Source organism: Schistosoma mansoni, chromosome 2 (genome assembly GCF_000237925.1).
Source record: "Schistosoma mansoni strain Puerto Rico chromosome 2, complete genome".
NCBI classification, from domain to species: Eukaryota; Metazoa; Platyhelminthes; class Trematoda; order Strigeidida; family Schistosomatidae; genus Schistosoma; species Schistosoma mansoni.
Genome location: NC_031496.1, coordinates 14,934,086 through 14,951,576, shown reverse-complemented (window position 1 = coordinate 14,951,576; position 17,491 = coordinate 14,934,086). Strand labels below are relative to the sequence as shown.

Sequence of the window (17,491 nt, the reverse complement as noted above, 5' to 3'; positions counted from 1 at the left end):
ATGCAAGTTGGGGGTTTGTATAATCCTCGAAATATGCTGGATATTTAAAAAGGGTGTATACTTATTCAACGCTTTGAAATTTATATATATCCGTAAAAATACTTCATGACAGTTTTTTAGCTTAAATACTGTTTTATGGTTGTTTTGAACGTAAAATGACAGCCTTTTAAAAACTTGCAGGAGTATAACAACTAGACAATCCACGTAGAGATAAAACTGAGTTGTTTGCCAAATAACGAATCCCTTGTTACCTGTAAGAAATTCATGAACTGTGTTCATATTTCTGTACTACACTCTAAGCAATGACCATTGTTGACAAGCTAACGATACTAAATCTTTAGTGAATCAGAGTTCTGGTCCGTACCTGAGAGAGTAAAAGAAATGGTATTATATAAATTAATTGATACAATTGCAATCTACGGTGGTAATATTGATAGTGAAAATTCCATCCATTGAAAGTACTTTTGACATCTATTTGACACAACAGGTTTTTATGGAACAAATACAACACATATTTCAAAACGTAATGATTACAGAACAACCCAAAACGTTTACTTATAAATGATATATGCCTAAAATTTTAAGTATAATCAAATCTAGAGCTACTACTTTCCACTAAGAAGCCAAAAAACATTAAAATCAATTTGAAACAACAATTGCTCCAATTATAGATTCATTTTATCTAATGCCAGAAGCTTTAACAGGAAGTCTGAATACTACGGAACCATACTATATGATTAGAGCATGTTATGATACAGTAGTAAAGTTACTTCGCTTAAAATGAGAAGATAATCAGTCAAAAGTTGGGTGGCAAATAATATGGTTCGGAAAAAGCATAGACTACATGCAACTAAATCATGATAACATGTTGATGGTTATTATTGGTAAATCTAAACGGATCGGACAAATATTTTGACAAGACTACGCCGAATTTTGGTTCAATACAACTGTTATATAAATATATATATATATATATATATATATAATTAAAAGATTACGTCTTTACTTACATGCACATGGCGTCATATTCTAGACGTTGCTGAGCACGATGGAATTTTGTAAGTGTGAAAAAAGAACGCACAGTTTCATGAACACTCCGAGCCGCTTTGCAAGCATGCACGTATTCTGAGCACTCGCACAAGAAGTTAGAAACTTTAAGACCAAGCAACGCAGCAGCTATTACTTCTGGGGCTGCATTGCGTTTTAACCGGGGAGCTCGAGTGAGAACTTCATGTAAGTTTAAAACCAAATTATTCGATAATGCATGCGGTTCAACAAGTGGAGAATAATCTGAATGTTTAAAAACTATGTTTATGTATTGGTTGACTGAAAGTTGAAGATCAACGAATAAAAAGTTTATTAAATTTAGAGTATGTTTCAAATATTAGTCTTATAAAAAAATCACAACTAAAATCTCTTGATAATTAACCATGAAAGTCGCTGATCGACGCATGTGACGCTTTTAGCAAAAAGAAACCTGAAACTGAAGTACATTGATTGCTTATGTTACTGTTTTACAGTTGTTCGTTTTTAAACAATGAACGATGTCAGAAAAAAAAGCCCAAAAGTATTTAATTGCTGGCAGTTCCAAAAGCAAAAACCTGGAAAAGTCCAATATATAATATTATAATGAAGATTGTACATTACTTTTAGTGGACAAGAAGTGAGAGATGTATGATTTTCTGAAACTATATCACACAAACTATTATACAATCTATAGTTAACGAAAGAGTAGTTTAAACCAATAATTTATTGCATTTTTTTATTGCTTTATCTTTTTCAAGATCTTTAGTCCCGATTTTTTTATGTGTACCCTTATATTACTTTATCCTAAACTACGTTCTCAAGCTTAAGCCTTTCTGAATATTATTACTACTACATTATATCAACTGTTTTGCTATGTATTTTGTTGATTTCATGTCACCACATTGACGTGGTATCGGAACTAAAGTTTCTGAACGTTTTCCAGGCTATCCTGATCATGACTGACTGACTTGGACTTTATCAGTAGGCTACAAAAACTTGAATTTTAGTATAATTATTGAGGAATAGTTCTTGAAGGACCAAACTTTTATCTGACAAAATACTATAACAAAGTAAGAAATACAAAATTTCATAGAAAAAAAGTGAAAAAATGTATCTGAAATTCATATGTGATCCAATATTAAACTACATGGTTGCTTCTATACACAAAAAATATTTTGCTTTGAGAACTCGAAGGGTAAATCGTGCTGGTCCTTGATATTGACAAGATTAGACCAGGTGGATGACTGTACTTAGATCATGCATGCGCGTCTTGGAGACGCAGGATATATAGACAGCGCAAGATTCTGGAGTCCTTGATCTTTAACAAGACGACCTTGGGTGCTGATAGATGTATAAGGACGGTGATCACTTCGCAGTTGCCCACATCATGGGAGGGTATTTCTCATTAAGGGCTCTGAAAAAGAAGCATTAGTGGAGATCTTGGCGAACTAGAGGCGAGACTGCAGAGCCCAAGGGACAACTGCTTGAATCCAGTCACGTACAGTTTTTTTATGGAGAGTTTATGATGTGTTAGTTCCACACTCTAAAACTGTGGGGTAAAGTGAGGTATAACATTTTGAGTCTACTTTTTCTAACTTCTTCCTTCCGTTGTGAGAATATAGCATCAGTTCAGATGCTGGTTGTCCGAGAGAAATACCTTAAAACTGTCACACTCCTCTACAGTCAGCAGCATAGCTTCGCCCTCCGGCCTCAAGTTGACGCTTTTAGTTTTAAGGTCCCCAAACCACCTGTCTGGTGTAATGGGACCCAAAAGAAACATGTGTTTCAGACAATATATCTCGGTTGAGTCACTACGATAGGCCATCTCGAGCACCACGCTAAAGTAATAGCTATGGTTACGTTCTTTCCATATACTGCACATCAAACCCATACGTACGAATATATTTTACCCACCAGGTAAAGATAAAGTGGGCTTAAAAGCTTCGGCCGCAAATATAAAATGGCAACTCCACTCCAATGTTCTCCTTTTTATCCTTTTAATCAACAAAAACGTGCATCTGCTCCAACGGTTTATATACTACTTGTACCGCAGTACAAAGAAAACGTTTTACATGCATGAAGTCTACTGATGAAAAAAATTGGAGATTGCGAAAAACCTTAAAAGATGAACTGTTTTATGTGACGGAAAGGTAGACATAATCAACATAGGAAAACTCACCCTCAGTGTTTGCCCCGCTAACACCATAGAAATGACTATGTTGCATCCAAGAATATACAAACACTTGTACATCTCTAATCAAAATGAATGAGGACACATTAATACAAACCTGCATGTTTCATATAGTTTGTTGAAAACGTGTGGATCAGCTAAAAAACTAAAAACAGTCTGCAAAGCCCCGGAATTTCCCTCCTCCGGAACTGTGCGATGATATAATACATGTGTCATTGGAAGCCAGTATATACAAAAACTCTGTTGAAAGAATTAGGAAAACAAAGCACTTACAATAATGATAAACTGTTGAAATAATGCTGAAGGTAGGCCAAGCAAGCAATGAGTGGTGAAATTAGGAGGGGGATTTTCTATTAGAGACAACAAACATGAGTTACTGAGCGACAGTTCCTTCCGAAACATCAGTTGTTTCAACTTATTTGATATTTCGTAGTAAGCGAACGTTCCATAGATAGTTTTTATTTCTCCCTTGTTAGCGAAATGGTTAAACTGGAAAAAATACTCCAATTCCAATGGTGATGAGAAAGGTAAAATGTTTGAAAACAACTTGAAGCAGTTATTTAATTGAGACGTAACCTTCCACCCGGAAGGTATGCTGCTGAGGACAATCTTCGACAAGCATATTAGGGGAGAAGAATTATTATCCTGAAACATAGAAGCAACACAACATTAATACGTCCCGCTTCTTCTGTATTCAATACTTTTGTGATAAACTGGTATAAAACAATACATAGCTTTAGATTTTCATTGTCCTGTCTCTAGAAACAACTTCTGTATTACTTTCATCCACTTATTGCGATAAGTATCCATAAACAAATAGCATTGTTCTATACTCTCAGAGTCATCGTCACATAATTGTGTAGCCTAAAATAGTTAACCAAAGTAAGTAGTCCTGGAGATCTTCAACATTGATTCTGACTTCGTTAGTTTTGATGGACACGTCCAAAATGAAGGCACCTGATCACACATCTGCGACAGGTCACGAGTGCAATACAGTGCTACTAATACCTCGCAACTACAAGCTATCTTCGAGTTATCTTAGATAACCCTGAAACTAAGAATCAAACACACTGTAACGAGTGGAGAAACTCTTCTTTGTGACACACCCACTGGTAGGGATCGTCCAATCGTGCCGAAACATAATCGACACAACATCCTCAATACTTCTGTTTAACTATTGGGAGTCTAAGGTGATTAAGGACAAAGAATGTTCATTAGGTTATTTTGCAACTCAAGACTCTCGTTTCGATTATGCATTGGTAGTACTCCTATCAGATTCAAGTGCATACTCGTTCCTACTAACGTGTGTTGACCGTTCCACATGATAGGGAGAAGTGGTACCTACCAAGGATAGTACTGCTAAAACAGTCGCCCCCACTTTCGTCAAATGATGGGTATTAAGCTTCGGTTGCAACTCAACTACTACCGCAGACCGTGGACGCCACTTCGAAATTAAACTTTTCCGTTGTTTCGCTACACTAACAATGACCACACAATCCTGAACGATCGTCTACCACTCACCAGATAACGAGTCGGTGGAACGATTTCATGACAGTTGGAAGCTTCACTCTATGCTACAAATGTATATTGTGGACTGACGCTCTCCCACCCAGGTCACTTATTAATTGCAATGCAGTGAAGGCTGACATTGGGTGCAATACAACACAACTCGTTCACGGAAAAACCATTCGACTACCAGGAGAATTTGTTGATCCACTACTCAGTAGGACGACCACTTGAAGTGGCATACGAAGGACGCTTCAAAGTTCTTCATTGCAAACATTGAGACTATGCCACAGATAAGAATGGGACTACTGATAACATCAGCATTAACCGTCTTAGAGCCTCTTTCCTAGAAGGAAACCCCAGTTATGTCGACTTTCCTTCTAAACAATCAAACGACACAAGCCCCACAACCATGACCCCACCCTGGGTGACTAACGACTACGACAAAACTTCTGTGGGTTCCGATAAGTGGTTCTAAACGACGCGCTCCGGATGAACTGCACCGTTTCGAAAACACTGAAACGACCATTGCATGTAGGACATTGCTTAACTTCTTATTTTGTCTCATTTTACGCGCACCAATATTATTTGATTGTACTCTCAGCTTTTTAATCCCATTATCTCAAAAGATTTGTTTTGTCTCCAATACGCCTTTCTGTGTGTGTTCCGTTGCATTTCATGACCCCAAATGTTAGGGAAAGATGACCATACGCTACTGAACATATCGACCTATCAAGAGAGTGTTTATCAATGTCAGGCCAGTTGCGTTTAAACTTCTGGCTGACCACACTTTAGAGACATCACTACATTGCTACGGGTGAAGTAATTTGTAGAGGTAAATAAATCCATGAAGTAAATAGTTCTGGATTTCTTCACCATTGAATCTGAACTGATTAGATTTGATGGGAGCACCCTAGGTGAAGGCCGTCTGTCACGCATCTGCGCCAGATGTGTAAGCTAAATTTCACATTTTGATTCGTCAGAATGACCAGAACGTTCAGGAGTTTACTCACAAGTTTTAAAGAGAAGCCATCATATGTTAATTAGTTGATGAACGCCCAGTTGAGTGACCGATTAACCATAACAATCAAAAAAATAGAATAGTAATAAGAGCTGACACAAATGCCAAAACGGTTACTCCATGATGCTAGAACTGTATGCATTAATTATGAGGTTATACATGTAATTTGTTTTCACCATATGAAGAATTACACAAAATAACTTGGTCTTCCCAATCTGATTCATAATTGAAGTCATACAGATCCGTTTAAATGACGATAACCCCCGTTCTCGTAAAAACATGTGAAACGATTTGTAACAACTCTGGTCGACTGATTAAGAGTTGATCAAAAACATTTAATTAAAGTTCAGAACATCGAAAGCCAAGTTTCCATTCATTTACTTATTTTGTATAAAGATTATACTTCTTATTATTTTATATTGAATGTTGTAGAGCTTTGAGTATTTGAAAGGTTACTTCACTTTCCACTGTGTGTTGTCTCACGATCAAAATAAAGACCTGTTTACCACTAATCTGGTTTCTTCTAGCAATGGAATGAAGGATACGTATCGGCACTAAAGACTCACTAAAGAACTGTGCCAGAATTTTACACAACGGTAAGTATAGCTTACATAAATGTCCACTGTGAAAAAGTTCATTGGTGAAAAAAACTGCGTATCGTCTTAAACTTATCAGGTATTTTATAGCCTTCTCATATTGGTGGGTACAAAGATTAACCTAGGAATAGTTTAAAACCTTGGTTCAACACCGATGGTGCACATGGGCTCTAGTATGCTGAGGAAACAAATGGCGTATAAACCTATTGTTAGTCACCACCTACCATGCTTTTGCTTCTATTTATCCTGTCCTCGCAGATTAGACCTCTGGACCAGACGTCGGTGTGTGACCCATAAAATACACCTTCACTGGTTTAATGACTCAGGGAATATCCCAGATCATGCACAAACTAAACGGTGACTACAGTAAGAAAATCTATTCACGATTTGGTTGCCGTTCTCGCAAATCATACTAAAGACTTTACGTTAATGTTCGTTTTTACTTTGAATTGTATCTTTCGCCCATTTATTAGTTCTCATTTCGTATATTCCTTCTTTTTCAACTTGCACAGCTCGCTCATGGAGGAAACCTTACTCTATTTATTTGATTTCAAGTCACTAAATGGTCGAAATTTCACTGTTACCACCTAGCACGAACTCTGAGCAGGCCTCCTAATACTCTTTATGGCAACTTTGCTGACCGCTTTCACGTTCTCACAATAATGCAGGCAGAACAACTGATACTGTTGGCTATGTCGATAAAAAGTCTCAATATCTATGTCTGTTGTCTACTGCAGACTCGTATTCAAGACTCCAATAAAGTACTTCAAATTCGCTCTCCATTCGCTGTGTCGAAAGACTTGTTTCACGTGCACTTAATGGTGGGCATGTCAACTTTTCCAGGTTTCTCTGGCACTGGTGTCACATTAAGAGCTACAGCAGAAGCAGCACTAATCTGCCGGATCCCCACAAACAGTCGCGCATGCGCCGTTAAATTAGAAAACTTTATCGAGGTGAGATACAACACAGGCCAAACTGGATGAATTCAAAGATGCTTCATAAAATTCTCAGTGTTCTATAGAAAGTGGGATCCACAGGCATTGTAGTAATAGTGTAATCAACGAGGACTTGAGGTGTGGCTGATCATTCTATTCAGCCGTGAAAAATATTACGCTATATGAAAACAGTATGGTAAATAAATAGTTTACTCATCTTTCTTTGAATTACTTTTTACAAACTCCATACTCCAAACATTCATGTTGCTATTTAGATCGCTTTCTGTTTTTCTTTCTTTTTTCTTCAGATTCGTCTTCTGTCTGTAGGAATTCCACTTTTAATTCTTAGTACACACTACCTACATCTGTTCATATAATTACTAAACAGTACACATGTCGGAGACTTGAATGTACAGGTCAAGCGTCTAAGCACATCAGAGAGTTGTTTGGATGGCTAAGGGGGACTTATTAGTGGCAGGTCAGATAACGTTGACCATCTACTGCAATTCTGTACAGACTATAACCTGTTTCTGTCTAGCACTATCCACCGGCACAGTCATCGCTGACGTGCTGTCTGGAGTCCTCCCTCTGCATCTCAAACTTGGACCCAGATTGATCTCATCACAATCAGCTACCATTGGTATGGTTAAGAACAAGACTGCCTCTCCTTCTGGAGTCATCATCTGAACTCTGATCATGCCCTTGTCTGCGCCAATCTTACCTTACATTTCAGTAGCCAACAAATTCATTGACATAAACAGATCAATGTCAGTAAGTTGGTTGAAGCTTCTTTTGCAACCAAATATCAGAACCGAGCTAGTTTAGTGACCGAAAATCTGACTTCTGATAGATCATTTCTGATTGTTATTGAAGTATATATGTCATCAATTCTTGTACATATTCAGCGACTTAAATCGTGTCGGTGAATCACAGAATTAAATAAATCAAATACGAGAACGTATTTTCGAATACGTATATTTCGTGCAATCGTTGATTGGGAGCTAAGCAAAACAAAAGGAAGCACAATGAAGAAGGTGAGTGGACTAACTCAATTTAACCAAGTACGAATCAATATTTATAGTCAAACAAAAATTAGTTACGGACATATGGTGAATAGGATAAGAAGTGCACACACATACGCACACATAAAACAGTTAAGCTTGCCAAGCAAATAATTGTCGAGGTCAAAATGTGACTCAAGAATAATGAATAAATTGACATATCCGGAAGCTGGAATAAATTATGTGGGTTTGAATAGCAACCAACACTACACTAGGTTCAAGGCTAGCTATCAACCCACCAAAAAGTGTACATCAGCATTGACTGCATTTACACGACTCCATGAAAATGACGAGTAGCATAGTCTTCGGCTTCACGAGACGTCTCGCTTATAATCGCTGGGTCTATACAGGCTCCTTACAGCCTATTGAAGCACATCAACCCAATTCAATGACCGCAAGTTTGACCATAAACGAAGAATAATGAGTATTGAAATTGTCCCAAGCTTGCTTAAGGATGAGGAAGCCTAGTAGTCGTAGCGTGCTAACTATATGGTAGCATCAGCCGCATTTGGTAACTTCCAGAAGCTCTGTCAGCTCATCCGAGTCTTCGGCAGTAAGAGGTCCAGTGCGAGTGAAACAATCTGTGAAGATGACTAAATGCCAATCACTAACATCTATCTACGTCTTAAATGATGGGCAGAGCATCTTGAGGAGCAGTTCAACTGGTCTGTTGCCACGGCGACACCGATCAGAATGTCCTGCCTCCCATAGTCAGTAGAATGAATTGGTATTTGCCAGCCAAATATTAGAACACCATCATTCTTATTACAGACAAACAATCGTAGTGTTTCTCGACATTAGGGACGCCTTCGACTCGTTGGGCATATATCTTAAAATCCCTATGTGCTGACATCTCAGGCAGAGTGAGGGCATACAACCACCTCTCTCCATTGTTCCGCTAAACCAGTGGCGTTAGGTAGGACTGCCTAATCTCACCATTCTTCTTCAATTTCACTATCGATGACATTCTGGAAAAACTCTGATGGATGAAGGTAACAGTGGTGTGAATCTATTACCCACAGAGAGACTTTTCGACCCTGAATATGAGGACGATATCGTCCTACCGTGTGATTTATACCCAAACTATGCAATAGGTACTTGATCAGTTGGCAATTAGTGTCCGTAAGTATGATATGTGCTCCTCACACCCTAAGTGCAAAGTACTCTTACAAGACTGGCAAGACGCTTAACCTTCACTCACTCTGAGTACTGAAAAGATGAAGTAGTCGAAAAGCCGTGTATTTGTGTAGCTGCTTAAGCGCTGGTGGTCGCGTCTGACATGAGATCGATTCACATATAGTGAAAGCCAGAGTGGCATGTGCCAATATGGGTCATCTTTGGAGCCTTCCTGATATTAGTCTGTCTGCAAACGGTCGGATCTTCAACGCGTCGGTGAGAGCAGTTTTGTCCTATGTGTGTGAGACCTAGTCCCTCCGAGTTAATGATGTAAGACGACTCTCTGTGTTTTATCATCTTTGTCTCTGGAGGATTGCTGACATCCAGTGGCAACACCATGTAAGTAATGCTGAGGTTCGGCATCGCGTGTTCGGGCACAGCGACGATTATTCAACCGGTGTCTCTGTCTTGAAACATCGACTTCGGTGGCTGGGACATGTCCTTCGAATGTCGTCCCATTATGTGCTGATTCTGGGATAAGTTGGAAAAAACAGAGAGGTGGTCAGTGTGTGACATGGTGTCGTGGTATGAAAGAAAGCTCTACAGGACTGACTTATGGCGGTCCTTCAGGACTCCCTGGTTGGGGTCTTGGAGATTGTGAAACACAATGGCTAGAGACGCTATCAGATATGGCTCAGAATAAAAACCAGCGGCAAGCCTGCTGTGACTTTATTCTACCTTCTTTTTAAAAATGTGAACGTGATGCATTTAAGATAAACACTCGGTCACATATTACTCAATAATGCTATGAGAATTATGCTATATATTCGTGCAATACATTGCGAAAAATTTGGTCATATACTTGTTAACATATTTCATATAAAAACTAAAACGTCAACTAAACAAACTGAAAGTTTAGCTGGGACAAATATGGGGAAGCATGCATAAACAGTGTGGAAACCACGCTGGATAATAAATCAGTGTCGTCGGAGTAGGTCGAGGGTAAGAACAAATTGTCTCTGAACACGTAACGAGTCTGAGTTTTTTGTATAAGCATTTTTGATAATTAGAAGTGTTTGGATTTTTGCACGATTTGAGAACCCAAGAAATAACGCAATTTAGACTAAGAAAAACTAGATGAGCACTAATGGACGTATTGCATTCGGATTACGAAACCAGCCATACATTAAGTACAAAAGGAATCATTAGTTCATACAAACACCACACCATAGTTTTAAATCACGTATTGTTCACTGGGCAAACAAATCTTTCATTCTTTTTCTGGATCTGTTGTCAACTTTCTGGTTTAATAAATCTCTGAAACTAGTGTTTCTCAAAGACTCTTGGCTTCGTCATTTGCTAGAACTGTTAAGTAAATTTTGAGAAGTCTACTAGGTGACTATATTCCATCATTACTCATCGACATTACCTGTAGTTACCAGTGGTTGCGAAAGTGAGGAATTATTTGAGGGAAGCACATAAAAATTCCCCAATCATAACAAACCTCTATCTCCTGAAGTGCATTTCATGCTAATCAGGGTTAGAATTTAGCATCTAATTTTAGCTTTGCAGCTGAAATATTAGAATAGTTGGTTTTGATGATTGACAAAAATTTGACCAAGCTGCCTTGATATTTCTATCTCAGACTACATGTTGTTTCCGTTTTTGGGTCTCAGTGCATTGGCTACACCAAGACAGATTGCAACTTTCCATTTAGTTCTGAGAAAAGGATCACTTGGTTATTATTGAATAATAAGGCGGATTTGGTTCCAATGTGCATTATTTGACAAGTCAACCCAGTTGCTGGTGGTTACAACATTTCAAAATAAAATCGGGGTACTGACGTCCTCTATATACCATATCTTACAAAGCATTAATATACCACTTCAGACTGTTCTACCATAAGGGCGCGTGGGAAGCTCCAATTCAACTCTGTGTTTTTAAATTAGTTAACAAGAGGCTTTAGCTGCAAAAATGATGAGGGAACACCTACCATGACCGAGAAAGCCTTCTCATGCAACAATCTTTACCGGGGAGTGACATAAGATTCTTCATGAGTGTGTAGGTATGACCCTTGAGAAGAAGTTCCTTATAACCTCAAAGGAGGTTAATTTTTTCGTTAACACAGGGTTTATATAATGAGGTTAACCTCCAGAAACCAATCTCAGTACATTGTTTATGTGTTTCATAAACTTGCAATGTGAACATAACGGTTTGTCATCTCAGATATTGTGGAAAAAATACTCTTACACAAAATGTTGCTCAACATCTGAGAGCCCACAGAGAAACCCAATATCATTTACAGCGCAAGATCTTTACACTTAGAAGTGGGTTAACCCTGACTTCAATGATATTTTAAAGCTTATTATCCCCGTAGAATTAAGGATATCAACTTGGTGGCTGATATTAAGAGCGAGTCTTGACTCCACTGTTGGCATGTGATTCGCAGTTAACTTCCAATAAATCCTTTGAATTTCCTCTCTGAAGACAATCCGATGCTAACAGTCAGTGTACGGTTATTTGGGACAAGTGTACTTCTTGCATCAGTATAAGCATTCATGTACTAAGAGCAGAGAGCGTATGTAATTCTAAATGTAGTGTATCAGTCAACTCAATGAACTGATTGTTAACCAGTTTATACATACAGTATTGAAGCAAGGCAAATGAAGACTCTAACAGACCAGCACGCACAAATACATTTGTGAAGTGCGCATACAATTATATATAAGGGAACTATTATAGTATGATCTAACAGAAATAAAAGACTAATCCGTCGATAAATTACTTGAAGACGTGGAAATAACTTCCATAAAATGTGTAATGCGAGCAATCAGGCGCCTGTGCAACAAGATTCCGCCACCTTATTGTAAAGAATAATGCTTTGAAAATTCTACCAAAATCTCTCACTTGACAGCATTGTTGTTTATTGAATTTTTTCCCGTCAGTAGGAAAGGAAGTGTTGATACCATTAGTCTTCTCTATTGATGCTAAATTTCCATCTTTAGTGGCAGCAACCCCATATTTTGGTTCTCGGTTGAAGCCAATGTTATGTCTGCTTTTTATAGTCCATGATTAGATTTCAGACTCAGTGAGAATATCCAACGAAAATACGACATTTATTGAAATCAATATTATATAGACAGTCTTAATTAACATTGTTGCCGATAACCTTTATCATAAAATTTATTACTGGCTGAAAGTTATTTTCATGCTACTACTCGTAAATTTTATCTGATTTGTCAATGCCAGATAAATGATCGGACTGTTTCCTGTTCTCATTTTTTGAAGTTGGTACTGCAGTTGCGACAGTAAGTTTTGCGTTTCAACCTTTATTCTAAACTCGTGTTATTATATTGTAGATGGCGTCGAGTCGCGATTGACTATGATTACCACTACAGAAAGATTACGTGCCAGGTATCGACTTGGGTCCCTCGGTAGGCCAAAAACCGGAAGGCTGTTAATGGTTGCGATAGGACATATTTGTTGGCAATCTCGGGGTATCGAAAGAATACCGAGACGTGCCAAAGTTTGAGGACGGAACTGACGAGCGCAAGCAAGTTCGTGCAAGGTCACAGGCAATGGAAGGAAAAGTGTTTTTGGTGCAGTTGAACAAACATGTACAGTAAAACAATCACTGGTACAATTGATTATGATAATAATTGTTTCCACTATAACAATCGCATTGTCGTCATAAAAGTAGGTCACCACAATATTTCCATACTTCTCCGCCTTCTCTAATTGAACTTCTATTACTTAACTCTAGTCGTTATTGCAATATATTATTATAGTTCATTGTTGTCTAATGTCAGGCCACCTCCAATAGGGTGTTGTGTGACTGAAATCAGGGTCACGTGTTTGGGAAAATGACAGGGGCCTATGTGTTCTCAAGAGCCAGAACTCTGCAACCTGGTTAGCTTAGGATTACTTAAGTCGAATTCGGTTAAATGACATTTAGGGACTATCCGTTCCTCTACCAGCCTATGGGGACTGCCTGTAGCCATGGTCAGTAAAGTATGCTAAGAGGATACCGTGCGGAGAATGCAGGGCTCTCAACGGTTAAACTATATCAACTAGGTGTCTAATACCACATGTTCAAGATTTCTCAGATGCCTTACAATGAATGACCTTATTTGCTAAGACTAGTTTGATCAAGCCGTCTCACGACATCCTATTAGATGAAGATGTTTCCAAGATAGCCATTATTGTAAATGTTGGGTTGTTGAAGTTCGAGCAATCGCCATTCTGTCATGGAACGTCGCACAAAATTCAAAATGTTTACTGACATTTTACTTCAAGTTATGCTTTTCACCAAAGCATGATACTAACGATCTGATGACTGACAGAATCGATATGAAATTACACGAACAGCATGTGACAGCTGTGTTACAATCACAAAATGAAGAAAGAATGGACGTACATCAAGGTGTATTTCCAGGATTAAGAATATGGAATTTTTTCAGACTCACTGAAGTGTGTGAGAGAATGATAACGGTTGGTTCTTTGCTTAGTCAAACATTAGATAGTCTGACAGGTGTCCGATGCGTTGCAATTTCCCCCTTCCTTACTATTTATTGATTGTTGTTGGATTTCGTCGGTCTGGCGTGGAAATATATTTACGTTCTTGTCAGGCTAATCACGTGCTCTTGATCTAAGTTGTATTGAAGTCCTGTAGAGTAGACACTGGAGGGAATCTAGTGCGAATATTCGTCTAAGATAAATCAACGTTCCGTTCGTGTAAACAAGGAAAACAGACCGTTATAACACACACCACAACCTCAGACGGCATAGTACCAATTTTAAAAGAGCTGGATGCCATTTAACAATATTCTATACCATATTCTTCGGCAAAACGTGAGAGTTTCCTAGGTTTAATAAACTTTCATACATGATTGTAAGCAGCAAGAACAAACGCCGTCAAATAGCCTTGGAGGAAAAGCAGACTTTAATTTTATTTATGTGGTCTTTGAGGTATTCGATAGCTGGAGAGTAAAGTGTCTCAGGTATATATGGTAATGTATTCAAGGAGAAGTTCTCCGTTCACTTAAAGGATGGAAGTTTCAAATAATGCAATAAATTGATTAAAAACACGTAGGCTGATAGCGTTCTACTGATACCGACTACTGATCGATTTCTGGGTATGCATTCGCGATTATAAACAAGGTTTAGGAAATAGAAACTACATGGACTCAGGGTCACATACCCATTTGGATTCAATGAAGTCAACGTTTTTGAGTTTAGAATATCATTTTTAGATGGCATACTGATTTGACATGCTTGTTATCAAGATGTCTACACGCCGTTTATTTCTTTCCAGGTTACAAGTATGTTAAAAAAACATTTATGTGAAAACAGAACAATGGAATCACGTAACCGTACATCTTTTTCTATCTAATTATCTTATACAGCCAACCGAGTAGCTCTCCAAATTTGGTTGCTTGTGTCGGCTGATTGCATTTTCAAGATAAACTACCTCCTGTTCTTTGGTTTTAGAATGAGAGAAGATGAGTTAGAGTATGGTAGCCAAGCAGAGTATGGAGAATTGGTATCTCACGAACATGGTGTCAGGCAACTTACGGCACTTCTTTACAAATCCTTACTCCCTGAAAGCGCGCTTTTCGAACGGGAAGTTTAGTCCTAACGTGATTTACATTTCTCAAACTTTTGCTGTGTTCTTACGCAACAAAAGTACCATTTCCGATCTAAAGAATCTATTCTGAGCTATATGTTCGGTAGATTACTTCTGTTTTTGTGTTTCACTCAAATTAATAGTTAACTGTGGTTTTGCCTCAGCTCACTATCGGTTTTTTTTATAGTTTTCACGTAAAGACTAGCTTTAGCTTATCGTTAACTGCTTTTATACATTTTTGCCAGTTTTTGTTTACTGTGTGTTTTTAACGGTCCTAAATTTACTGCTTGTATTTTTAAGACAGTCTAAATCACTAGCCATGAAAAATTCATGCAAAAGACCTGGTTGCCGTTTCGCCGTTACATCTGGCATGCAATGTGACAACTGCAAAGGTTGGTTCCACGAGGCATGTACAGATCTAACAGCAGCAGCCTATAGCAGACTCAGCAAGTCTGATCGTAGGTGGGTATGTGTTACCTGCAACACTGATACGGTAGTTATGTTGGGTACCATCATTACTTTACTAACAGGTTTGAGAGATAAGTTGTCTAAGAATTTGGTAAATGATAGCATCATGACAGGTAACAAAGCTGGAACGCATAGGGCAAACAAGAAAAAGGATACTGACAGGTCGGTTATTGACGGTGCTGTTAACAGCACGAGTGATGATGTGCTAAAACTCAGCACCATCTTAACATCGACTGTCATCGACTCCCTCAGTAAACTTGGGTCCTCCAGGGAACAGTCCTTGAATGAGACAGTGGTTCCCAAAAATCCTGTAGGTGGTTAGACTCACGTTAACAGGAGTAATAAAGCCCAAGCGTCCCCGCGGAAACTGAACGTCCCAAGTACCATGCGGAAATCAATTGATGCTTTGGCCGCACAGTCTACCCCCAAGAATGTCCGCCCGTCACCACTGAGCCCAGGAATCGAAAACGCGCCTCTACATCCAAACAACAAGATACCAAACCTAGACGCCCTGTAAAACCTGGGAAATCAATTACGGTTTGTGACGACTCTGTCATAATCATGAACCTTATTGACAACACCGACCTTCCTCTCAGTTTGCAGGACAAAAATGATAGGATGCTCTGGAGGGAATTAAACAAGAGGCTTGAACTCCCTAGAATAGAGCCTTTGACCGTCACACGGCTCACTCGGGGGAAGGACTCTAACCACCTAAACCACCCGAGGCTGCTTCGTGTTACACTTAAGAATGCCTCCGACGTAGAGGACGTCCTGCTAGCCAGTCACTTACTGAAGTCCGATGGGAACGTAAGAATACTGTCCGACATACCGTATTCTGAACGAAATCTCATCCGGAACATCCCTAAGGAATCTCGCGAGGCGTTTTTCCGTGGACGAAATATCATTGTGCAAGGTGTGCCGGAAAATATGGACCCAACTCAAGCAAACTCTGATATTCGGGAATAGAAATTCATTAAGCATTCCTTAAAACTCAAGAACATATTGACCCAACAGGTAATGCGACTAGCCAAGAGAGACGGAGACACTAGGCCCCGGCTGCTGAAGATAACCTTCCCCTCCTCCCACATGGCGGCTGCAACTCTGGAAGCATTTCGTGCCAATACACGTCGGTTGCCAACTGGCATCCATATGCACCCGGATAGGCCCCACGACAGCAGGATCAAGCACGAACGAAAGCTGGAGCTGACAATTCCACTCGTGGACTGTCTTGATCATAAAAAAAACGTGTAAAGGACAGGGACTACCAACTCGGTAAACATCGTATAGGTAGGCTACCTGTCCACTCACGCACGGCTCATATAGACAAACAGGAAGAAGCTCACGCATTCCAAATTGAAAGCATAAACTGCCTATACACGAACGCCGCGAGCTTGCCAAACAAAATGGACGAGCTACGTGAACTTAGCAACGCTAATGATGCCCATCTGATAGGAATATCCGAAACTTGGATAACGTCTCAGTTTACGGACCAGGAGTTAGCAATATCTGGAATGTCTTTATTTCGCAACGACAGAAAAACAGGAATGGGGGGTGGGGTAGCACTATACATACGGTCATGCCTGGATGCGCACCGACTTCACAACCAAGAGTTTCTCAATCTTGATGAGTCAGTATGGTACTCAGTAAGATTGTCTACCACCTCGAGGTGTCTAGTTGGGGTCATCTATAGGAAGCCCACTGTCGACATCGAGTATGACAAACGTCTGCTGGAAGGATTAACTCGCTCTACGCGTCTCGGATCCTCTCATATCCTGATTCTAGGGGACTTCAATCTTCCTAGAATCAACTTCGTGGAACGTACATACATTGGTGATGCCAACTTTACTGAAGCTCTGTTCTTCAACCTTATCGGTGACCTGGGATTATTCGAAAATGTGAAGTCGGCAACCCGTTGGAGAAACAGTCAGACGCCGTCGCGCTTAGA

At 39.2% G+C, this 17,491-nt stretch overlaps 1 protein-coding gene across 1 annotated transcript in view; it reads right to left on the bottom strand.

Moving 5' to 3' along the window:
- Smp_181120 (putative amyloid binding protein) overlaps positions 1 to 3,906 on the bottom strand; it is a 31,110-nt gene extending 27,204 nt beyond the window's left edge. Inside the window, exons 1-4 of the mRNA XM_018795803.1 lie at positions 3,491 to 3,906; positions 3,315 to 3,457; positions 3,206 to 3,279; positions 1,011 to 1,326 (exon numbers count right to left, since the gene is read on the bottom strand). Coding sequence (XP_018650079.1) covers positions 1,011 to 1,326; positions 3,206 to 3,279; positions 3,315 to 3,457; positions 3,491 to 3,871 — 914 coding nt within the window. The 5' untranslated portion in view covers positions 3,872 to 3,906. The remainder of the gene's footprint in view (positions 1 to 1,010; positions 1,327 to 3,205; positions 3,280 to 3,314; positions 3,458 to 3,490) is intronic.
- Between the last annotated feature and the right edge of the window lie 13,585 nt (positions 3,907 to 17,491).